This window comes from Rhopilema esculentum, chromosome 4 (assembly GCF_057945365.1).
Source record: "Rhopilema esculentum isolate cy_ngs chromosome 4, ASM5794536v1, whole genome shotgun sequence".
Lineage (NCBI taxonomy): Eukaryota > Metazoa > Cnidaria > Scyphozoa > Rhizostomeae > Rhizostomatidae > Rhopilema > Rhopilema esculentum.
In genome coordinates this window covers 10,031,459-10,057,040 of record NC_142818.1, presented here as the reverse complement: position 1 = coordinate 10,057,040, position 25,582 = coordinate 10,031,459, and the positions used below count along the sequence as shown (strand labels likewise).

Genomic DNA, 25,582 nt, shown 5'->3' with positions numbered 1-25,582 from the left:
GAGGTTACAGTTTGGAAAAGAGGTCTCCGTGCTGATTGCCTTCTATGGAGAGTGCTAAGATTTGAAGGAAAGACAAAATAAAGACAAAGACAAAATGAATGTAAACGAAGTGCTTAATTTCCGTGTAAGTATTATTTAATTTTCCAAGTCTGTGTGATTTTTTAAAATCCAAGGATCAGGGATGCAGTTACAGATTTCTGTTTGCGTTTTAAAAAGTCAACATGACGACTCGTCAAGTCACTCGACATATACTAAAGTGGCTTCAGCCATCTGTAAATAAAGAAATTAATCAATAAAAAGGTGTTATATCACTCAAACGCATCTATTTACATTTGCAAATGTCTTGGCAAGAATGCTAAAGGATGTTGCACCACAAAATGATCAGCTATATCTTTTTAGTTCCTTCAAGCTCTACCACCAGCGTAGAATCCATGTAGGTTACACCGAAGATATCCGGCGTAAACTAACGGTTTTCCATTCTTTCTATTGTTTATTGTCGTATGTCCGGTGTGAGCTTCACTGGATTCCAACCTGGCTCTACCATGGCTTTCTTCTCAGTGGCTTGATGCACGTCATCAGGGGAACTGAAAATTTAAATAAGCACTTGCACCCTACCATATGGAATATTTTATTTGGACACTAGTTCTGCTCCAAATCTGCCTCCCTGTAATGGTTAGGCTTTTATATTTAATCAATTTAGTAATGTTCTGATGTGTGTTAAAGTCACAGGTTTTGTTAGAGGCAGTCTGTCCCCGCAATGTTTGGCTAATATGAACAATAGCTTATTCCGCCTTACTGGTTACATTGCTCACTTTAGCTGGCCTAGCTGCGGTAGTGGATGACATAAAAAACTGCGAGCAAAAGGCTATCGGAAATGGCAAGAAGATTTAATTACTGGAATTCAATGATGATAATGGAAGCATTTCTTTTCCATGTTGACATATCTATCGCAGAAACCAAACAGGGAACCAATTTTTTCTAGCCACAGCTTCACTACTACAGGAACATAACCATTTGATTCAAAAGCTCTGGAATCAAAGTTGTCTCTGATTGGTTTAAATCCTTTAATTATTGATCAAGCTCAATAGTGCGTGAATTTCATTCCCACAAAAATAAAGTTGAGCACAATAGGGGACAGGCTGCCTTTAAGGCCTGTTGTGTTAGTGAATGCCTTTTTATGGCAATGTGTTTGTCTGTCAACATGTAGTGTGACACTCGTGTTCTCCTGTTAATTAGCTTCCGTTTATGTTATTAGTGTGTGTTGATCACGTTTTAAGTTTATCTTTCTGCTGGATGATTAGAAATTACATCAAGAGACAGTATCGATTGTGTGTCACGTATTTGGGGCCTAGACCCTTTGGCCTAGCCCATCACTCCAACAACGAGCTGGTTATTCACCGTCTTAAAAAGAAGCCCATATTGTTACATTTGGTGACAGAGTCGGATGGCGGTGACGAAAAGAATTGATTGAAACTTTGTTGTTATTTGGTGCTCCTTTTTTGTATTGTACGAGGAGAAGGATGGTCAACATGGAAATTTGGAATTGATATATTCTTGTACTGCTAATTCTTGCTTTAAATTTTTAAGAAATTTTCATAGGCCAATTTCCATTGTTAGAAATAGCCCATGCGAGTGGCTGTTTCTCTTGTGTGAGCAATCGCGCTAAAAATGATAATAATGAACAATGCTAAAAGCGTCTGTAATGTTTATAAAAACCATTTTATCCTTTTTTCAAGGTAGTATTCATGATAATGCAAATGAAAACAAACTGTTACAATGACCTTTAATGCCTCCAAGAAAGATTAAATACCCAATATAAATGTGCTCTGCTTATAAACTTCTGCATATCATGAAGGTCATATAGACGCAAGATGCATTTGCCGGATGATTGCAAAATGTTGCTCTTTATTTTTTTAATGCTTTAACTGCCCAGAAAATGTTCCAAGTGCTATTATAGTTCATATATTAAGTACCCAAAATACTCCAAACGTTTGCGGTGGAATTTATTTTTAAATGCATTTTTTTGTTGAGATGTGGTTAAGTCAGCTGACTTATATTTCCTGTGTTTTGATATATCGGCATTGTATTGTCTATGTCACTTGCTTGAGTCACAAAAGATGACTAGAATTCTGTTGTGTTTTTAGTAATGTTCTGTTGTGTGTTAAAGTCACATGTTCTGTTAAGTCCTGTTGCATCAGTGAGGCCTTTTTATGGCAATGTGTTTGTCTGTCAACATATAGTGAAGTCCTTGAAAATCTTCTTTGTAAGTGACATGAATTTCATATGCCAATTATCAAGCCAACCCTTCTCCTGAGATTTCTATATGCCTCCATTGAAAAATATCATGTTTTTGGTTGCTAGCTGGAAAGGGGGAACAAAAGAAAGATTTTGGATGTTCCTCAAAAAGACGCAAAGGAAAAAAAGAAGAGAGATCGACCACCTAAAGAGGAAAAACCTGATGAAGTTGATAATTTTTTAAAAAAGATTTTAAAGAAACAGGAACCTGGTGTACAACAGCCTGCCAGACCAGTTGAAAAAGCAGAAGAAAAGAGAGCACCCCAACTTACAAAGGAGACAGAAATGAGTGAAGCTGAAAGAGAAAAAATCCTTGCAGCTGTAGAAACACACCAGGAGGTAACAAAAGTTAACATTTTATTGTAAAAAAAATTTCAAAATTCGCAATTATTTTTTCTTTATGTTGCAAATGAATCAAATATAGTTATACGTATGCTTGGTTTGGAGAAGTTTTTCAACTACTGTATAAAGTAGTTTTAAGCTATAAAAACACATTTGAAATGATGTAATTTATTGTTATGATTAATTTGATGATTTTTATGACTCTTTTTGAAAAATTTCCCAATCTAGAATTGCAGTTGCAGTCAATTGCAGTTCACTTGAAAATGCTTCAGTTAGTTCCTTCTTCTTTCACTCTTGGCATCCTCAAAACTTTGTCATTGAACTGGCTTTAGTTATGTGTTTTATTTTGCACAATAACAGGAAGAAACAATTGATGCAAGCTATGTCAAAAGGACAATTCTTGCTTTTGAGAAGAAAGTGACCAAAAATTCTGAAATGAGGATCAAATTTCCAGATCATCCAGTGAAGTAAGTATGTTAACTAGAGTCAGCAATTTCCTTTTGTTTTGTTAAATTTCTTTAGCTCCAAAATCAGTTGTAAATCAACCATAAGAAACCTTTACCAACCAAAAAGAACCTGATTCAACTTATTGCAATTTACTTGAATGCAGCTTTTGTCTGGCTTGTTGAAAATGTTATTAGCTAATTAGATATTTTCTAAACATGCTAATATTAAATAGTTTATGACATTGACTTAGTAGACAATAAGTTTGTTATTAGCACTTTTGGTTTTTAAGGCCCCAATAGTATTTTTAAGTGGTGATGTTGCAAAAATATATTTTTAAAATTTTTGAATTTTATCCCAAAACATGAAATAACATTGTTCATGGTTCTATGAGCACCTTCATTTTACTTAGAGCAAGGTCTGACATAGATTATTCGAAAACCTCAAAGCCATCTTTTTATCATTATCAATTTTTTGATATTCTTCTCAAGAGAATATCAGTGGGCATCAAGTTCATATAGCTTCATCATGATGGCAAGGTAAAGGTTTATGGCCTTTAATCCAATGAGATTTCTATTTCTTGGGTAATTCTTGCTTGTCTTTAGGAAGTTTCAAGCTAAAGGTGAAATTTTTTAAAACATATATTATATATCTTTTATATACTGTTTCAAGCTGTTAAACATTATTTTCATTTTATTGCAATCAGGTTTATGGAATCTGAACTAGACTTGCATGATGAGCTTCAAAGGATGCATATTTTAGCTACAGTTCCTCAATATTATCCAATCATTGTCAAGCTGAATGCAGTGAACACATTACTCGGACTAATAACTCATGAAAATACTGGTGAGTCATAACTCTGTGATAATGTAGATTTATGGGAAAGAGTTTTGTGGCTTTGTCATTTTTGTTTGGTAATTCATCTGGCTTTGGTTTATTACATTCAACTGACTTCACACTTTTAGGAATTAAAAAGATTGACTCATTATTTTATGTTGCTATGAGACTTAGTAGGCAGAAGTTGGCAGAGTTGGCAGGAATAACTAAATACTATATTGCTCTAAATTTTAGCGTAACTATAATAAATGATAAAAATCATAAGTAAATATTTTGTTTCCATCTAGACCCCTTCTCCAAACAAAGCAGCGACATTTTTTATCCATTTAAGACTTCAGCAATATAGGTCCAAAATTTTGTGTTATGAAGCAACCAATTTTACAATTGTTTTTACCACAAAACCTGATGACAAAACACAAATTTGTTACAGTCTTAACAATTTTGTACTTTTGGAGCTGTATGTTTTTAGGTTTATGTGGCTCAAATTCACAATTTTTAAAATTATATTTTTGTGAGGTTGACAATTTGTAACCTTATTAGAGGAACAGAGAAAAGAGAAGGTCAACATACCTTTAAGAGTCCAGTCATGACAATTTTGATTAGTGTTTTTTCTGCTGGTTGTAGACATCAGCATAGCTGTTGTAGACCTATTACAAGAAATGACAGATGTTGAAAACGTATCAGATGATGATGAGGAAACTGATCAACTTTTTGATGCACTGGTAACAATATGTTTTTTGCTACTTCTATTTTAGCATGCATCTAGTGGATATTGATTTTATTTATTTCTTATACTCTATTAAAGCAATTTTGTCATTTTATTTCCTTTATTTTGTCAGCTTTGTTTCACCCATACTTGCTATGTTTCAACTTTACAGTGTTATCCCTGAATTTTGTGGTACTATTAAGTAGCATTCCCTAATGGTCAAATGTAAATTATTTCATTAGATGGACTCCATCCATTTGGCTGATTGGATTTTGTCCAGTTTTAGCCTATAGGAAGAAAACACAGCTCATAAGGACAATCAGATTTAAAATGCCAGTTGATTTGTTTTTTTCAAACAATAATTATCATCTTTTTAGCTGGAATCACAAGTTGTTGCAGTTCTGGTTCAAAATTTGGATCGATTAGATGAATCTCATAAAGATGAAGCAGATGGGGTTCATAATTCTCTTGGTAGGGGCTTCTCCTTCTTGAGTGAACTTGTAATCTTTACACTGAGACCTCACACAGTTAATGTATATTCTGCAACTAAACTTTTAATTCTTGTATTTCCTTTAATAACTTGGTTCCAATTAACTTATCTCAAAACAGGGATTTCTTCAAATGTTTAATTTTTTAAATTAATTATCTGTTTCAAATAGATTCAAGGTTTATTTCTAAATAGATACATATTATGACAGAAAAAAGAGAGTTCTCTGTAGAATTAATTATTTTTCATTTTCAGAAGATCAGTAATTTTAGTAAAATTATTTTTTTGCTACATATTTTTTTCTTAATGAAATTAAATGTAGTTGCAGGTTTGAATGATTTGATGGAAAACAATTTACTGAACAGAATGAAAACATGTCTTGAGGATGCAATTTACACAAAGCCTGTACTTTGCTTTAACGGACAATCTGTAGCTATACCAGAATGTCTCAATTTAATTATTGTTCATTCTTGCTTGCTATTTATGTGCCAACACAGTGAAACCGACTATATGATCAAATATAAAGTAAATTCTTATATGATAATAATTTCTATGATTAATCCTACACAGCAATTATAGAAAATCTAGCAGAATTCAGATCTGAGACTTGCGGACTGGCTGGAGAACAAGGTTTGATGGGCTGGCTCTTGAAAAGAATAAAAGTAAGCATAACTTCGCTCTATAGTTTGATAAATTATTTTTACCCTTGTACCTTGTTTGTTGCATTTTTATATTTTTGAAACATCTCTTCAAATGAAAGTATTTTTTTTAGGTCAAAGGGTTTGATGCAAACAAACTTTACACCAGTGAAATACTTGCAATTATGCTACAAAACAATGATGGTATGATTTTAATTTTTCTTTGGAAGTTAATTCACTATCGTATTTTTAAGCAAATATAGTAATGTAACGTTATGATCAAATGATAAACTATGGTTTGCTTTTCTTGATCACGCCAGCCATGTTTTCTTCCACAAAACTGAATTGAAAACGGTTGCATGTGAATTTAAGATCAGCAACATTAAGAGTCAGTGCTGTTTCGAACACATATTTTTCATAATTTGACAGGAAAGTTTGTAATTTTATATACTAAAATGTCAATAATTTGCCCCTATTTCTCAGTTTCCTATTCACTTCAGCTGAATTTTTCATCACCTTATAATTTCTTTTCTAAAGTATATAAGTCAACAACCGTTGCAAATTTTATAGTCACTGATAATAATTTTAAACTTAGCTATGTCGTCTTTTCCTTGTGTGTGGTATTGCTTGGTTTCAGTATTCTATTTTTAGTGATTAATGACTAGCACATGACGTCAAAAGAGGTATAAAGATCTTTGTCTTTGTATAAGGGGAGCGGAGCCAGGATGGGATTGTAATTTTTGCTTGAGGTTCCCAGTTTCGCTTTTGACGCCTAGGTCAAAGGCTCAAAGGGTTTTGTACTATTTCTCGTCTTGTGAATAACGTGAGAGACAAAGGCACCAATTCAAGATGCAAAAAGTGATAAGCACGGCAATCCCATACGCGTAGCGTTTGTCAAAGTTCGTCTTTGACGCATAACCTCCGTTCATCTCCATCTGCCGTTATTTCTCTTGTATTGGATTGTTCATATTTTGTTGTTATCATAACTGGTTGTTTTTAAAGTGTCTTATCAGCGAAACCATTTGCAAAGATCCATTAAATCGTAATTATATTATTATTTCCTCCTTTAATGGATGCAAATCATGTATAATTTACATTGCTTATTCTTTGGTAGCTCAAGCTAAAAGCCTTCGAATTGATACTGCGATATTATTGCTATTTTTCAAAAACATGGTCGATCAAAAACATTCTACCAACTGTGTATGTTATGCTTATCCTTGTATTAGCATAGACAACAGTGAGGTGTTTTTGCTCTGTGCTACAATGCACTTCGAGGTTTTTATTTGAAAGTGCTAAGCGATTTTCCTTATTTCTGTGTTGAGCTGTAGTGTCTATTGCTACGCCACCAGATAGACAGGAAATCGAGTTTTGGCCATCAAGTCGGTCTTTTTGCTCAAAACGTGATTCTGTTCTTCTAGGAAACAGAGAAACTGTTGGTGATTTGAATGGCGTAGACATTCTATTGCAAGCATTGGCTGTGAGTAATCCACGATTTTAAGCAATCCTTTCAACACACATTTTGTCATTACGCTTTGAATGAAAACTCTGCTACACGAAAGATGAAAATGGAATTAGCGGTCAATTGATTCACGCGATAGCTATTGCAGGTTTCAATTAAAACAGCTTAGCATCTGCTGAATAAATTCTCTTTGATTGCGCTCTCTGTTGACGCTTTTTCATTGTCAATTTTATCATATCTTTGAACATTTTATTGTTGAGCAGCTAAAGCATTTAGATAAGAATGTTTGTTATGGTATGCTTTGCTATGAACTGTATACTTTAAAATGCCTAAAGAAGGTATTCCTTCCGAAAGTCGTATTACCATCTGTCTTTGTTTTTGCTCACTTAAATCATTTTTCCATCGTCCTCTAGATCGAATAATTAATGAGCAAATAAAGCAATAATTTAAAGATGGAAATATGTATATCAAAAATCATACTTTGAGGTTTTTAAAACTATTAGGCCTTTCGCCAGCTTGTAATGAAAGAAATCATAAAGATCGGTTAGCAGAAGCAACAACAATTGCACAGCATAATGAAGAAGTATTTTACGAAGTTTTGTTGATAAAACTCTGTGGAAATTCATCCCGGCATGCAGTGCTTCGTCTGAATACCATTTTGATACAATGCCGTCTTTTTGACCTCTATAAATATATAACATAACATTAAATGCGTAGGTTTATGTTTTTCTTAATTTATTATTCAAATCTGTAAAAAAATTTCCCAACGCACTAATCAAACTGTAAAAAGAATAGTGGATGTATAAAATATGAGTGAATACATATAATTAAAGTACTAAATAAATAAATGAATGAATGAATGAAGGTTTTTATTAGCTGCTCTTCTACAGATTACTTGATGCTGTATAGGCAGAGCTGTACACGCTGTTGGTGTATAGAACAGGACGGTTGTAAATTTATACTACGAGTTTCAACTTATTGCGCTCATCAGGCAAACGTTATCTTGCACTCTGAATTTCTATTGTCCTACCCCGAGGCTAACGCTTAATGTGATCGTAAGAAAACTCTGCAATGTCACGGGCCTATGTGAGTATTTTAATCCGTTCTAGTACTACAAAAGGCACGATCCAACCAGCTCAGAAGAAATTGAATATATGGAAAACCTTTTCAACTGCTTGTGTTCATCGTTGCTACATTCTGGAAACAAAGAACTGTTTTTGAAAGGTGAAGGGCTTCAGTTGATGATACTCATGTTGAGGTAAGCGAAATATTGATGAATCGATATTTTTATCTAGGTACCATACATTAATGATATCTGACAATATACTGGATTTCTAACCCAATTTCTCTTTGGTGTCCAAAATCCGTGAACCCCCTTTTCTAGTCCTTCAATCCAGGGCATCCTTTCCTCCTTTGCTTCCTTACTAAGAAGAATTTTTCAGTGTGGGAAAGTTTCTACTCGTCATAGTTTTGCATAAGGAAATGTAGCAAATTTCTCGTTCTTGGTAACTTCTATTCTCTTGTCGTTCCCCTCAAAACATTGTCATGCGGGATTACCGTTTCAACCTAACAAAAAAAGGCGGGATTATTGGAGAGGGGGTATATTGGAGAGGTGGGATTATTTTTCAATGCCTTGAAGTCTAGTTTGAGGGTACCGTTTCAACAAAAAAGTCTCTTAAACATGAATGTGGCAGAGAAAACAGAAAATGAATGTGGCAGAGAAATCAGAGAAAACAGACAAGACAGAGCAGATATTGTGCTTCATAGAAAGTAGTACGAAGTCAAAGAATCAAACGCCTTTTTATGCTGCGAGACTTGTTAGTTTGATAAACTTGCAAAATAGGACAGCTCTCTGCCCTCTCCAGTTTCTGACATTAGCATGTGATTTAACCCATTCACTCCAAGCATAAGTTTCAATCCTTGATTTTCAACCCATACCAAGTGTGTAAAGAATAGCAAATGCCAATTAAGGTTTCAAGAGGCGGGATTATTCTTACAATCTATGAAATACAAGCGGGATTACTAGAGAGGCGGGAATAAAAGAGAAGTGGGAATATTAGAGTAAATACGGTATCTATGGCCTCTTCATGATTTGTAACGGATGTAGGGGCTAGATTTAAACGATGAGTTTCCGATTGCTGAACTAAATTTTGGTTTTTCCTATAAAGAAGATGAGTCATCTTGACGTTGACCATAGCACATGAAAGTAAGCTCCACAGAAGATAACCCCCCTTCCCTGCTAGCAAATAAATTTTTGAACTACACACTTTATAAGGAACCTACACGTAGAAGATGGAAAAAATTAAAGAGCCGTTAGTACCAGGAGTGTAGTGCTAGGGGGCTCAGGTGGCTGAACCACTTTGTTAATGCCGGAATTTGGCAACTTTCATTTTTTGCTATTGTTTTTCGTGACATTTTGTGCAAGGGCCCCTGTTGTTATTTCGATAGCACTTCGCCACCGGCCAAGAAAACTGCATTTTTTAATTTTTATGTTACTAATTTTGCAGTTAAATTAAGGAACTGTTAAGGAACTTTTAGTACTATGTTTAAAAAAGCGCATATTCTTCTTTGGAATCATGGCTCTGAAATTCTTTTGTACTTTTCTGAAAATATTATTTGTATCTAAGTGAAGGTTATATTCCTTGGCTGTTAAAAGATTGAGAGTTTCATTAGATGGAAGTTGCAAAGCAGTGTGACGTCATCAAAGGTTTTTTCTAGAATTTCTTAAATCTGAGCACATAATCTGAAAGATCAGCATAAAAATACTTCTCCATACGCAAAGTAAGTTAGTTATGCTCAAATTTTGGCCATGAAAAATTTCAAAGTTGCTAACGGATTACTGTTATTCTTGCCTGGGTTCAAAAAAATATGAACCAAGACCAAATTACAGAGGTTTGATGGGCAAAGAGCCTGTGTTCAAGTGGCAATATCTCAGCCAATTCGTAATGCCTTTAACTGATTTTGCATATTTAGCGATGATGCTCTTTCATGATCTGAGATCAAAATTTAAAAATTCAAAAGAGTGATTCTTGTGACGTCATCACTTCTGTGCTCTGTCCCTGAGTACATCATCATCAGTATTTGCCAAATTTGGAGATACTTCATTGAAGTTTTATATTTTAGTTTATTCAGAAGAGTGAATTCTATCAAGTCCCATTATGCTATTTTCAGATGTCTCTCATACTCATGCAACCATCTGATGTTTTTTTCCCGAAAAGAGTGCCCTTAAGCATCTTAAAAATTCATATGTAAAAATTGCTGGCATTTGGTTAATGTTCCATAGATCCCCATAAAAGAACAAAGGTACTAAGATAGGTCTTTTGGACCATGGGAACTGTTCCTTTGTTCCTTTGTGTTAGGAACGTCTCGTCAATTTTAGGATATGCTGCTAACGTGCCGTTATGGGAATTACGGACCTTTGGTCGCTCGCTTTTCCTATACATTCTAACATAAATTTGAATATACGTTCTCAAGTTCCTTCGTTCTGCGTGCGCTAAGTACTTTTGGGCCGATTTTCTTTTGCTCATTTGAGTTTAGTCACGTTTCTCCGGAAAACAGCAAGACGAAATTCACATGTCTCTTGAGAAGTTTCAACCTATATAAGGCGCTGCAAGTTTTCAGCTTGGCCACAAAACTAGAAGATGTCTTCGATGGTAATACGTTGGAAAGACGTCCCAGGAGCTGCAAAGCTGAAGAAAAGGCTGATGTTAATAGCTAACGTGCACGGAATATTTCAGTGCCCTATTGGTGATTGCGAGCATGAAGGCTTCCGCAGTCAAAGAGGTTGCAGAAAGCACGTTACAAATTCTTATCCTTGGTTCTTCTATTTTGACGAATACCCAAAAGATATTATGGATGATAAAGCTGCGCCACAAAACACATGTGACGAGAAGACCAACGAGTCAAAGGATGGCAGTTCGAATATCATTCCAGATGACGTCATTTTTAGTGAAACGTTTGCCAAATGGATGTGCAGCTCTACCGGTGGTGCTCGCACGAAGGCACACGCAAATCAGATTTGCTCTCGTGTCCTCAAGTTTATTCAGCACTCTCAGGACGATCTTATGCTCGAAGGGATAGAGGGGCCTAAAATTGACTACTATTTGGCTTCAATGGCATGCTTGTCAGCTTTTTTACAACATTTGGAGGATGAGAAATCTATTGGATTTGCTGGGAGCGTTAGTTACATCAATGCTTTGTTGGAAACAATGGAGTATAGAAAGTTTAAAGGAGTGTCAGCTTCCATCTTATCAAACTTTAGTGTTGCAGAGGTATTTTTGAAGCGCGCCAGAAGATGTATTGCTCGTAAGATGCGTGTACAGTGGACTGTAGAATTGGATGTTGATACCTTGGAGAGAAAAGGACATTGGGCATCACTAAAAGACTTACAAAAGGTCATACCGTTTCACATGGGACGATACAAGAAAATAGTGGCCAAATGTCGAGAGCATTCAGCAGAAGTTTCTGCGTCTGATCTAACTTTTTCAACGAGATTTATAACGACATTTCTCTTCTTACGTGTCAAGGGTTCTCGGCCAATGACATACCAATTCCTTACAATTGGCATGCTACGTAGTGCAGCAAAAAATGGCGGATACGTCGACCAGAAGAAATTCAAAACAGCTGACAAGTATGGCTTTGATTCCATGGTCATAGATGACGTCTGCATGCATGTTTTGGACGACTATGTGAGACACGTTAGGCCGAGGTTTCTTCCAAAATGCGAATATCTGTTACTTACGCGCAATGGAACCCAATTTACGAAGCTGAGTCAAGCTATGTGTTTGCTTGTCTATGAAGCTATTGGCAAGTATGTGCACCCAACACGTTACCGACAAATAATCGAAACAGAGAGTGCTGATGTTCTATCCCTTGAAGAACAAGAGCTGATCTCGCAAGATCAAAAACATACTTCAAATGTTGCAAGGATTCATTATCGCAAAAAGCGTTCGAGAGTCGTTGCCGAAAAGGGGAATCACTGCATTAAGAAGCTGAGGGGAGAAACTGGAGAACAACTAGACAGCTCTTTGAAAAAACTCGTCAATGTTTCGACGGGTGCAGAAGACTCTGAGTCGGACTCGGACATTTTCATTACACAGAGCAGTACCAAACCTGTAGCAAAGACAGACAGCGACTGCCAGATGACGTCAATTCGAAAGCGTATAACACCATTCACTGAGAAGGAGGACTTGAATTTGATAAAGGGAATAAACAAACATGGTTATGGCAAATGGGGCAAAATACTTTCGGACCCGAGCTTGTGCTTCGCAGAGGGAAGAGCACGTAACTCTTTGTTAAGACACGTTCGAAGTAATCAATTTCGTTGTATGTATGAAAAGCTGTGTGGAAAAGTTATGTCGTAGAAATCGTTTAGGAATCATAATACATGATGGGAAGAATGTTTGAATATTTCTTTTACAAAGTTATTTTTCTGTTCGATTCGTATATACGCATGTGCCAGACGCCTAACAATGATATAAGTTGATTTTTGACTAGCTCTTATTCCTACAGTTTTGTAGACGTTCTGGCCTTATAATCTCGTAGTGATCTTTGCTTGTAATCTCGGATGGGTGTGCCATACTATACATTATAAAATGTTGGGCTGGGCTTTTCCCTATAAAGTTTAACAAGGCAATGAGTGGTCTTCCGTCCTCGTAATGATGTTGGCTTCTAATCTCGGATGGGTGTGCCATACTATACATTATAAAATGTTGGGCTGGGCTTTTTCCTATAAAGTTTGACAAGGCAATGAGTGGTCTTCCGTCCTCGCAATGATGTTGGCTTCTAATCTCGGATGGATGTGCTATACTATACATTATAAAATGTTGGGCTGGGCTTTTTCCTATAAAGTTTAACAAGGCAGTGAGTGGTCTTCCGTCCTCGCAATGATGTTGGCTTCTAATCTCGAATGGGTGTGCCATACTATACATTATAAAATGTTGGGCTGGGCTTTTTCCTATAAAGTTTAACAAGGCAATGAGTGGTCTTCCGTCCTCGCAATGATGTTGGCTTCTAATCTCGGATGGATGTGCTATACTATACATTATAAAATGTTGGGCTGGGCTTTTTCCTATAAAGTTTAACAAGGCAGTGAGTGGTCTTCCGTCCTCGCAATGATGTTGGCTTCTAATCTCGAATGGGTGTGCCATACTATACATTATAAAATGTTGGGCTGGGCTTTTTCCTATAAAGTTTAACAAGGCAGTGAGTGGTCTTCCGTCCTCGCAATGATGTTGGCTTCTAATCTCGAATGGGTGTGCCATACTATACATTATAAAATGTTGGGCTGGGCTTTTCCTTATAAAGTTTGACAAGGCAGTGGCCTTTGATAATGACATCGAGACCACCAGCCCATCAAGATGGGAACGAGGTCAGAAGCCTTGGATTTCCTTGCAAACTTATGGATGGAAGCCCAGCCCAATGATATATGTACATTCTATATTAACAGTTGTTACAACGATATCGAGACCACCAGCCCATCAACATGGGAACGAGGTCAGAAGCCTTGGATTTCCTTGCAAACTTATGGATAGAAGCCCAGCCCAATGATATATCTACATTCTATATTAACAGTTGTTACAACGATATCGAGAACACCGGCCCATCAACATGGGAACGAGGCCAAAAGCCTTGGATATCCTTGCAAACTTATGAATGCAAGCCCAGCCAAAAGAAAGGTTTTGTATCTATCAATGAAATGACAATGAGGTTATAAGACCGTTTCATTTCAAGGCTGGAAGACGAACCTTTGTCTGAAACCTATCCACTGAAGCAATTTAAAAGGTTGAATATATCATCTGGTTACAAATCTTCCTCGGGCTAGTCTCTGCATTGTAATATTTGCTTTAAGAATTGAAGCTACTGGCGTGTAAGCATTCCACTGGCGTTTATGATTCTTTTAAAGGAGAGAACGACAAAAATTCACAATTTTACTTCAAAGTTTTTTATTCAGATACACGCTCCTGGGCATACCTAAAGTCTTCAATTTTAAATGAAATGTGGTGTTCAAGGGGGTCAGGGGACTTATCTAAGACGACAATGTGATACCTATCATTGGACATCATTTTACCGTAGGGTCTAGTGTTCATCATACATATAATAATTGGAATAGGGAAAATTTTAGTTGACGACTTATATTTGCTACTAAAGACAATGCCATTTTTAATAGTCTCTAATGTTGAATAGTTTATCTTTGCCGATTTTTCCCTGCTGACATCAAACACGATGTATCGCTCTCCGTTCCAGGCATAAGCAGTGTCTTTCAATGTTGTAGAGGTGAAATACAAGGAACTTTTTGTTGCCAGAATGTACTTTGCAAGAAAGGTCTTGCCGGTATTTCCTGTTTCGTCAACAACGAACGTTATTCTACGTGGCCCCTGGCAGCGAAGCAGACGCAAAACCTCTTCTTGCCATGGTCGTAGAAGTGCATTTTGAAACTTGTCCAAAATCCGTTCCTTAGATTCCTCATTTTGCTGCCGCTTGATACTTTTGTCAACTGAGGACTGACTATGTATCCAGGTGTCCCCAAATTCCTCCAGCATGGCATCTTCGGTGGCTTCTTGCATACGTCTTTCTCTCATCATTTCTAATTGACTTTTCTCTCTTTCTTTGAATTTGTTCTCTCCAATTTCAAAGAATCCTTGCCCACACTTGCACTGAGCCTTGTGCTTCCTCGACGAGCCTCTAGCTATTTCTATTTCCAGTCGCTCTGGTCTCCCCTCAATATTGAGTATTGTTTCAACGCTGTTCATTCTTTTTTGACATTTGAAAATGATATATCCACGGAGGGATTGTGCTTCTCCTTCGTTGTTCACCTTCGACGCTATAAGATACTCGAAGTCTTCGCTTCGCTGTTCCAGTCTCTCCATAACATCATCTGGAAAACACTTGTAGACAAATGTCCAACACTTCGCTTTCGCTCCTCTTGCTCTCACTGCCATCGTACTCTTACTCTCCCCCAACAAACTGACAGAGTTTCTGCCTGAAACTTATAGGAACCAAGGAATCCCAAGGGTGAAAAAGGAACCAAGGAACGTGAATTTTGGGAAATGGTCATCATCATCATCATCATCATCATCATTATCATCATCATCATCATCATCATCATCATCATCATCATCATCATCATCATCAAAATCAAATTCATCGTTCCACTCTGCGCCATGAGGAGACCTTCTTCCACTTCCCCTTCTTTCAAATGTAAACCCATTGACTCCACGTCCAATGTTATCTTCTGCGCTCCTTTTCTTCTCTTGTACCTTTCACCACTTTCACCACCACTTGTAGCTTTCGCTAGGGCTTACCTGCCTGTCTCCCAACCGAATGATATGTCAAAAGAGATGTAGGCTTCTTAATTTAATCATTTCAGACCGTGACTGTACCTCACAGTTGTCCCAAAGCACGAAAGAACTGAATTTAGGTGTACATGTAAGAGCACATTGAGACTTTTGAGGACCAGTTTGCACATTAGGAACCAGATAGCAATGTACATGCCAAAAATTTCGTAAACCATGTACATGAGAAAATTTTGCAATATTTTGATCGAGCTTGGCCACTGAAGCAATTTTGAGAACTCGAACCATTTCGGAAACATAAATCAGGCTATAAAAACCAAGTGTGCAGTCAAGATATTGGTAAATATTTTGCTTGAATTTTTCAGAGCACTATTTCACCGGGTACCCCTTGCACATTGAGTGCCTTCTTTGCCCCACTGTTAATGTAACACTTGTCCTCCTCTGGTAAAGAATGAAACAGGACCACCTTCATTCAAAGAGAACTATTTCGTTTGCGTCTCATCACAACAGCTGCGCAGCACAGTTGCTTTACTGCTTATGTAACCTCTTTCCAGGGAGAAGAAAATGAGTCGATGCAGTTCCCTTAAAGTGCTTGACTTCGCAATGACTGGCCCTGACGGAGGAGACAATTGCAATAAGTTCATTGAAATTTTGGGCTTACGAAGTATATTTCCGTTGTTTATGAAGGTATGTAGTGTTCTATGAAACATTTAGATTTTGATTGGTTATATAAGTTAAATAAGTTAAAACGGCCTTTCAGTTTGTTTTGTAGAAAATTACTCAAGCTATGCTTGTTTTTCATCTACAGTCCTCCTTCACAAAATATATTGAGACCAGTGTCCATTGACGAACTTTTTCAATGTTTTTTTAATAAACTTTTTATATCTCACTAAAACGACATTAATTGCAATGCCCTTCTCTCCAAAAGCAATGTTGTTTTGAAACTAAGGTCTGATATCAACATCTTTCAAAAATTGCATCAACAGCGTTGCTTTGTTGAGGAAGGGGTTGATTTAGATTTTTGCCATTTTATTTCACAAGAGATAGTACCGTGTTTGTGACGTTAACATTGGGTAAGCATACTTTGTTTAGCTGTCCACAGATCGGTGTTCTAGAACCCTGTTATCGTGTCGCTCTACAGCAGGGGGCAACCTTTGTAAACAAGGGGGCCAAATTTGACTCTAGAAATGCATACGAGGGCCGCAACTCAAAATACAGCACAATTTTGATATATACGAATTTTAACTAACTACTAATCTAATAAATAAAATTGTATTTATCGGTAAATGTACTGTAACGTGGAAGCAGTTCGTAAATACAAAGATAGATGTAAAGTACATGTTCGCTGTTCAGTATGTTATGTTACAAGAAGCTAATGCGCAACTTGGTGCTGCACGTTCTTGGCAAACTTCTCAATATTTGGCAGAATTGTTTATGTTGACAGCCGCAAGGTGCTGTTAGGCATTCGAGATTGCAGTCGACTCTTTGCATACTTCATCTTTGAGAAGAGACTTTCGCAAAGATTAGTACTTTCAAACATGCAACACATCTTCTTGGCATGCTGCACCAGACCTGGATAAGAACCATCATCCTTGAGATACTCTTGATAAAACTGGATGATATTAGTTTCCCTGTATTTCAGTCTCAATTCACTGGTACCCTGCATGCAGCTCGATCAACTCCATTTGAAGATTTTCGGAGGCAGATTCAACTTTGACTTAAAATGGCGAAGCCAACAGCTGGAACATTTTGCGCTGACACTGCATATCTTGAAATCGATCATTAAACTTCATGTGAAGGTCACCAAAGAAAGATGCATACATAGACACATCGACAGGCTGCTGTTCCTGCAAAAGTTGGAAAGTGAGCTAAGTTCCCTTGACCAAGCTGAGTATTCAAGAGACGAAGCATACGCTGGAACGTGACATTCAAAAATTTTACGTTCACATTGGCCTTGGAGTAATGTCAATGTGCAAGGAATGCTGATCTAGACAAGAAACTAGGATCCGCATTAACAACTTATTAACAGGAGCCTTCCGGGCCACGCAAAAGTGCCTTGCGGGCCGCGGGTTGCCGACCCCTGCTCTACAGCTATAAGAAGTGAAGCACTTTTAAGACACCACTAATTGATGATTTCATCCGATAAACATTAGAGATTTTTTAAGCTTTTAAAAAGTTTATTTTAAGATAAAATCGTAACTATTGGCTGCCACAGTTGTTTAAACGATCCATTTGCAAAAATTCAAACAATGTGGGATAGCTTCTTCTCGAAAATGAAGTTCCGGAGTATCACACTAGCTCAAGCGTGATCCCTGTCCATTCCACATCCAAAACGAAATGATTTGACTCCGCAAATCCGGTATAGTTTGAGCCGGGCTTAAATCATAACCTTTTTTGAGGTGTATGATTTTTGCTCCAGCAGAAAAGAAGCAGAATTGAGCAGATGTTTCGCCTGCATTTCATTCAAACATTAAGGATCGGATGTTTGCCAATCCTGCTGATGTCACGTAGGCAGATAAACCAAGGCAAGGACCGGACGAAAACCACATAATCGTAGATTAACTGAAGAATATTTAATTGATTTCTATTTGCATAGGATAACCGTTAATGTCAAATCAGCATAAAAACCGACCGATTTGCGTTGCATTCAGAATTCTAATCAAAGTGGTGTGCTGAATTTGATTTCCTCTACTTATCTATAACCATAGCCGCCGAAAAAGAACAAGAAGATTGGCAATAAACCAGATGTTGCGGAAGGTAAGTTGTCCTTCAGGGACATCTAGATGAGTTCTAAGGTTGGAATATTTTATCATTGGACAATAAAGCATTTGTCTATCGCTCTAATCTTAGATGTTTTTAGCAATGATGTTTTTAGCTAGGATACAAGGAAATATAATGATATCAATTTTTGATAAAAAACTTTACAAAAGATAGGCAAAATGCCTGGCATCAGTAGCTTTTTGTTGATCACGAGCTTGAAAATTACAGAATATGCCTGTTAAAGCATGGTATATGAATAGGCCCTTAAAGTCAAACATGAAAAACAATTTAAGGTTAAAGAGTGTAGTAGTTTGTTTATACTGTCGTTTTTGCCTTTTTCTGTACATTGTGGTTGTCCTTCTTTATTTACCAACTCTAAAAGATTGCAGTAACTTTCATTGCTTTCAAGCTATCTTGTTTATTATACAGGATAATTTGTTTATTTTTCGCATATGAAATTCAGCCAGGGCTATTTCATGGAATCAACCTATTAACATTGAAATATCCTATTAAGTTAGGCCAAATTCTTTTGAGACTTGATCACGGTAGTCTCATTCAGAGTCCAGAAAACATAATGGCTCCACGGCTGTGAGCCGGAGGAATGTTATGAAACAATGTAGTAGCTTTGAGGAAGGCCAATTTTCTTGCAAGTTAGAGGTATTTCCCGTTTTTCTTGAACATTTCTTTTTCCTGAGAAAGCGTTAAGACAAAACCATAGATGATTTTACTCGAATTTCATTTATATGAAACTTTGATTTAAAAGGGAATTATGACGATGGCAAATAGGGCGAAATTTCATCCGGAGGAAGGCTGAGTTGTTTTCTGATATTTGGGTTAATTTCTAAGGGAGATTTTAGATTTAGAGTTTCATCACTAAGCAATGGAAAACCAAACCACTTGATTTTGGCCAGGAGCTCAACAAATTATCTGTCAATTTCCTGAAAATCTAAGCTCTTGGAATCCAAGCTGTATTAACTATCTTTCGTATGATTATTGATGTCAATTTTATTATTAATTTTAGAACACACAAGCTCAATCATAGCTTCTCTGTTCAGACATTCCGTTGGCTCTAGTCGATCCAGACTTGTTCAAAAGTTTGTCGAAAACGATCACATCAAGGTTGGTCACACTTATCTATAGTTTCTTGAAGTTTCTGGTGCAGCTATTCCAGAATTTCATCTAGGTCGCACTTTTCATAAGCAATTTGACTCAAGTGAATCACAGGGAAACGAGCATGCCTTGCATAGCAAAAAAGTTACGGGAAAGCGTCTATATATGTATAGGTATATGTATGCGTTCCCCTCGACCCACTACATAGTGTACTCAATTCTTCGTACACAAAAATGAAAAGTAATCACCTTTCATTAAAAATATTTTCAATTGTGAGCCCGGCAGAACGAAAGTTTCTTTTAATTACATTTCCATCAACATTCCATTGCAATTTTGCTTGGATATCGAAAAAACAGTCTATTGGTGTGAAAATATTTCATGGAATTTTATTTTCACTATTACTAGTTCAGTTTATTTTCAACCTATTTTCTGCTGTTTATTTATCATTCTACTGCTTTATTCTAAAGCTTTTTAAATGTTTTAGCAATTACCTCCATATTTGTTCTTTTAAATATCTTTTAAATTTCCGTAAAAGATCTATTAAACCCTGGAGGGGGCTTATTTATTTTCTCAGTGCTAGAGGGGTGGCTTAAAATAGAGGGGGACTCATTAGAGAGGGGGGCTTATTAGGAAGTGGGGCTTGATAGAGAGGAGGCTTATTTGAAATTTTAGCTTGGTAAGGGAGCTTAATAGAGAGGAGGGCTTCATAGAGAAAAAGGTTTAATAGGGCTTTTACGGTAAGCAAATTCAATATATCATTTGCTCTAGATAGTCATTGAAAGAATTTTGCAACTGCTCGCTTGCTTTCAAGCTTCTTATTTTCATTTTAAAGGTTGACAGACTTATGGAACTGTATTTTAATTACCGATCTAAAGTCCAAGATGCAGATATGAAAATAGAGAAGGAGAAAGATGTAAGCTTGTTTATACCGTTTTTGCACTTTTTGTTTTCTATTATGAATACTGTTTCTATTTATGAATACTGTAATATAATGAGACAAGTCCACCCCAATTTTCCATGAAGTCGAATTTATAATTTCTCGAAATCCGTTTAAAAACCTTGGGGGGGGGAGAGTTGGGCTGATCAGATTGATTTCGATTTTGCACTGGCAAAAAAGCCACCGTTACGAAAAATACTGGTTGTGAAAGTTGCTTGCCCAAAAGTTTGAAAATGGGTAAAAAATACTTAAAAAGGATATTCCAAGAGTCTAAAGGGCGTGGCCGAGAAAATTTGTTTTTGTCCACCCCAGTTTTTTCGAGCTGGAGACGCCACTGGTATTGTATGTTCATTAACGGCGTTTTATCAGTTTATTTGGCTTAATGAACTAAGGCAGTAAGCTACTTTCAAGGATTCGCAGGTCGAAAACCAAGGCGAATGTCAATTTCCCTTAGCTTTTAATTACTGTATTTTTTCTTCTTGATCAAGACATAACACATCAAGGTTCCCATAGATTAGGCAGTGGTTTGCATTGACGAATATTCACCAACGTTTAGTGACGACAGGTTATATTCATTGGCAAGCAAGACTATCCTTGGTGTAGGTCTTTTGGAACCCGTCTTTATCAAAGCAAAAGGTCCCGACTTGTGTAGACAGAAACATAACTAGCAGTTTTTACGCAAAGGGTGTTTTTTTATCAAAATGGGTGCTATGACGCCAGACACCAATGTTGTTTCCTTTTGATTGTTAATCTGTGTTGCTGTTAATTTGAAGAGCATAGAGATCATTTGCATGATGCTCTGAACATACCTATTCTTTTGAAACTAATCAATGTCTAACATTGGTCTTATTCAATATTTGTTAATGTCATCCATCTTATAACTGCACTGAATGTCTGAATACCTAAAATACTTAGTCCCTACATGCTTGAGCTACCCATGAATACAACTGGTCATTGACTTAATTAACTTTAAACTGATAAACAATGTAGTTGAGTGTGTTGCACGTCGATAACTAACGACCAAAATTTGCTACTTTTAGATAACGACTTAGTAAATTTGAAAGAAGTATGCTTTCGACGTCACATATTTCCACCTCGTCTTTTCGTCGTATTTCTAATTCCTAATATGTTCCATACACAGTTATTCTTTCGATTCTGCTCTTTTATCTATTCTATTTTTAACCGTTATTCCTCCTATTCTTTTCACCTGATAAAGAATTATGCTCGAAACGTCGAAATTTTATTTAATCCATTATACAGCTCACCATTTTCAATACAAAATCTTAAATTATTCCTCAGGAGCTAGAGGAGAAAGGAGATGTCATTGATGAAAGTTTGGAGGACTCTTTTTATTTACGAAGACTGGACGCTGGTCTTTTCACACTCCAGTTGACTGTTTGCGTCATCATGGAGGCCTGTTGCTCAGGTGTTTCCTCTGTATGTATTACCAACGATTCCTTGATTCAGTTCGTTAATTCAGTGTATATTATTATATTCTATCATATCATATATCATATATGATATGATATGATATGATATGATATGATATGATATGATATGATATGATATGATATTATATGATATTATATGATATGATATTATATGATATTATATGATATTATATGATATTATATGATATTATATTATATTATATTATATTATATTATATTATATTATATTATATTATATTATATTATATTATATTATATTATATTATATTATATTATATTATATTATATTATATTATATTATATTATATTATATTGTGTTATATTATGTTAAATTATATTGTGTTATATTATATCATCTGTTTTGACATATCATTATTATCATATTTTTGTTTCTCTGTTCTGATATTAGAATATCATATTCTCACATGTAACTGTACTTAAATCACATCAAAATGTTCTATTATTCAGCAATATAATACGACCTGCATCTTTACGATGAAATATTTTCAAGTTATCTGCAATACTGTCAAATTGTAAGATGCATGTCGAGTCAGTAGAAATACCCGCTGTTGTTCTGGTTGAAACTTGGCTTTTCATTAAGTTCCTTACATTTTATTTGAAGGTCCCAGCCATCCGGCAGCCAGCATGTGATCTTTAAGTTCTAAGTGGAAGCTTCTTCGGTTTGCTCAAAGAGACTTTATTACGGAGTGAAATAACTGTGTTCTCATTATCTTATTTTTTGCTGCAGATCAAAAGCAGAGTTATGCAGGTACTGACGCAGCATGGAGGATCGCCAAAGGATGTTAAGGAAATCATGCGTGGTAGGTTGCCTATGCTCTAAGAGAAAAAATCATTTGCGTCTTGACCGGCAGGCAGAGGGTTGAAATGGCCCGATATTTTATGGGAATATTTGGAAAGATTAAGTTAGAAAGCTACCAAGCCCCTGCAAAATTCAATTTTTGTATTAAATTCAATTACATTTCATTCATTTCATTTCATTTTAAATTGTTTAAGCATGGTAGCCCATTCAGCAATGCTGGTTTACAAGGGGCCATGCATCTAAACTAAAAGAAAAACTAACATAAAATAGAATAAATTAAATTGTTACAACTGATCTAAACATGATAGAATACGCTACACAACCCCTTCTAGCCCATCCTACCCTGGCAATTTTTTAAAACCTGAAGTATGATATCAAAACAAAAAACAAGCAAATCAAGAAATTTTTGGAGCAAATTTTTTAGTTTTTTCGAGAAATATTACCCTCTTAGATTCGGAATCTAGAGTCCAATCATTTAAAAACACTGATGTTATTCGCAATCATTGACTAATATTATCAACTATCTAAATTCTGGAGAATAGCATATAAAATATATTATCTCTAGACATAGCCTTTAGAGTGATAATAAGTTAAAGGCAATATTTTGGATATTATTCGTTTAGATTGTTTAGTTTTAGTTTGATAACACTGATGGTTTGCTTCCTAACAATGATAGCCATTTCCTTCGACTTTCAGATATTTTTGTCATCATTTCTGAATCATTCAGAGTGTTGCAATTTTTTTAGTTTTATTTGATTGGTTTTTTATGCTCGTAAAAGTTTACAATACATAACTACTTAACTACAAAAGAAAACTTGTTGTCATTCACAATTGACTCAAATTCCATTCCAAAAATGATGCTAGTTGGTTTATTACTATGTTCGTTGCTTTATGACTCCACCAAAGTGGTTCAAATCTTCATGATTATGCTGTTTACAGCGCTGTCGCCAGTATTCATTTCTCAAATCAGTCCACTACTGTATACTTACATTCATTTTACTCTTTAGCACTCCAGTCTTTTCAATAAATTTCTGGTCATGTGAATGGTTTCAACTCAATAATCTTTGCCATCATTTATGGATTTATAAGAGCCAAGAAGACTTAATTTGCATAAGCAAATGGCTTGAGGAAGTTACTTTTTTGTTTATTTTTGTAAGAATCATTTTGCTTGGTAGAATTGCTTGATTAGCCTACGTTGTCCGTTTGTAGAATATGCCAGCCATGTTGGGGATTCCGATACGAATGAGAGCGCAGAACTCGAGAAGAGAAGACTGCTATCGCTAGTGGACCGATTCTAAACCGGGCATGTATCAAGGCAAGTGAAGTGGGTTTGTGGCAGATATGGTCGCTAGATTATCAGGCTGCCTCAATGACGTCACACAGGGTATCTCGCGGCTCAAAGGGGACCTTTTTTAGGATATGAAGGCGGACGGCATATAAGAATGTGAAAAAGACATAAAATTGTGAATTTTTGTATGCCTTTTTCTTTCTCGCCTGTTATGTATTGTACATATATACATATTGCCAGAGTTGACTTTGCTATCACCGTGGATCATTCAACCTTGATTCTCTGCTTTTCTTCAGGACCCATCTTTAAATAAAAACCATTTAGGTAAAGTCTTTAGCGGTTTTTTTTGAGAACGGGAGGAAATTTACCAACCTAGGTTAGAGAGAATAAAAGCTCGCGTCCAAGTAAGATTATTTGCACTTTAATTCTGTACCTTTCTAGATGTTCTGCTACACAAAGTGTGATTTGATATCTTTAAATCTAGATGCAGAATAGGTACTAATATCAAGCCATGCTTTCTGGTTTTGTTAATGCTGAAAAAAATTCCAAAAACTAAGCATTTCTTATCGATTAAACATCAAATACCGTTTGTACTAGAGAGACGCCCAATTTACATGGCTACTTATCGAATAGTTTTTTACCGTAAAGATAATATAAACACAATATAAAATAGTAAAGGAAGAACCATTTAAACGTTATAACAACCTCAGATTTGTGTTGGTGGGATGCATGCCATTGTAAGGCAACTCTTTGTTTATTTGTTCATTATGACGTGACGTGTGGGGTTGACTTAAATGCCCTTGAAAGACAAGTAACACTGAGATAAGTTGGATTATGATACCAGATTTATGATAAGTGCTTAATTGTGACTTCGAAAAATATGTTTTTAGAATTTCGACGTCTGGAATACCAAGAAATACCTTCACATTTAAAAAATCTGCTAAATATGTCCATAACTGGGTGAGATACAACAAATGAAAGATCAATTGGCTGTTATTTGGCTGGATTCATATAGTTGTAAACTGAAGCTTAATTACAGTGATTTGATGGGGGGAAAGCCCATGCTTAGCTTATATGGCCATATCCCAGGTAGCCCGGAATAGATATCGCTGATTTTGCACAGTTAAGTGTTTTTCGTGATGTTCTTTCAGGACACGTGATACAAATTCTTTAAAATACATAATTTTTCAAAATAGATTCTTTTGACGTCATCACTTGAGAGCTTCATTGTGCTTGTTACTCATCGAATGCAATTAAAAAGACTTACAGCGCAGAGAAACTGCAGAGCTTCCTGGCATTCGAATTGATAATAGAGAAGTTAAAAAATTTTCCTTTTTTCGCAATCGGGAAGTTTAAGCAGAAAAGGGGCATTCTAGTGTTTTCCTATCTTCTTCCTTTTTCCTACCGTTTTATATGGACCTTATGTAATATAACTGTAAAAAAATTAATAAGTAGGACCGTCATCTGTGTACTAGGGACCTTATGTTGACTCAACCTTGAATGATCTTCTTAGTCAAGATCTGGCTACCTGGGATATGGCCATATAAGCTAAGCATGGGCTTTCCCCCCATCAAATCACTGTAATTAAGCTTCAGTTCACAACTATATGAATCCAGCCAAATAACAGCCAATTGATCTTTCATTTGTTGTATCTCACCCAGTTATGGACATATTTAGCAGATTTTTTAAATGTGAAGGTATTTCTTGGTATTCC

General features: G+C 36.0%; 1 protein-coding gene across 1 annotated transcript; it reads left to right on the top strand.

The window, feature by feature from the left end:
• On the top strand, nucleotides 1-24,146 carry LOC135691105 (beta-catenin-like protein 1). Its single transcript, XM_065208866.2, has 17 exons — nucleotides 1-124; nucleotides 2,362-2,634; nucleotides 2,998-3,104; nucleotides 3,788-3,927; nucleotides 4,543-4,640; nucleotides 5,002-5,095; nucleotides 5,682-5,773; nucleotides 5,884-5,953; nucleotides 7,168-7,226; nucleotides 8,318-8,466; nucleotides 16,057-16,189; nucleotides 18,211-18,259; nucleotides 19,284-19,381; nucleotides 20,205-20,285; nucleotides 21,609-21,746; nucleotides 22,509-22,581; nucleotides 23,790-24,146. Exons 1-17 carry the CDS (start codon nucleotides 95-97, stop codon nucleotides 23,876-23,878), a joined length of 1,773 nt encoding a protein of 590 aa, XP_065064938.2. The 5' UTR covers nucleotides 1-94; the 3' UTR covers nucleotides 23,879-24,146.
• The last annotated feature ends 1,436 nt before the right edge of the window (nucleotides 24,147-25,582 follow it).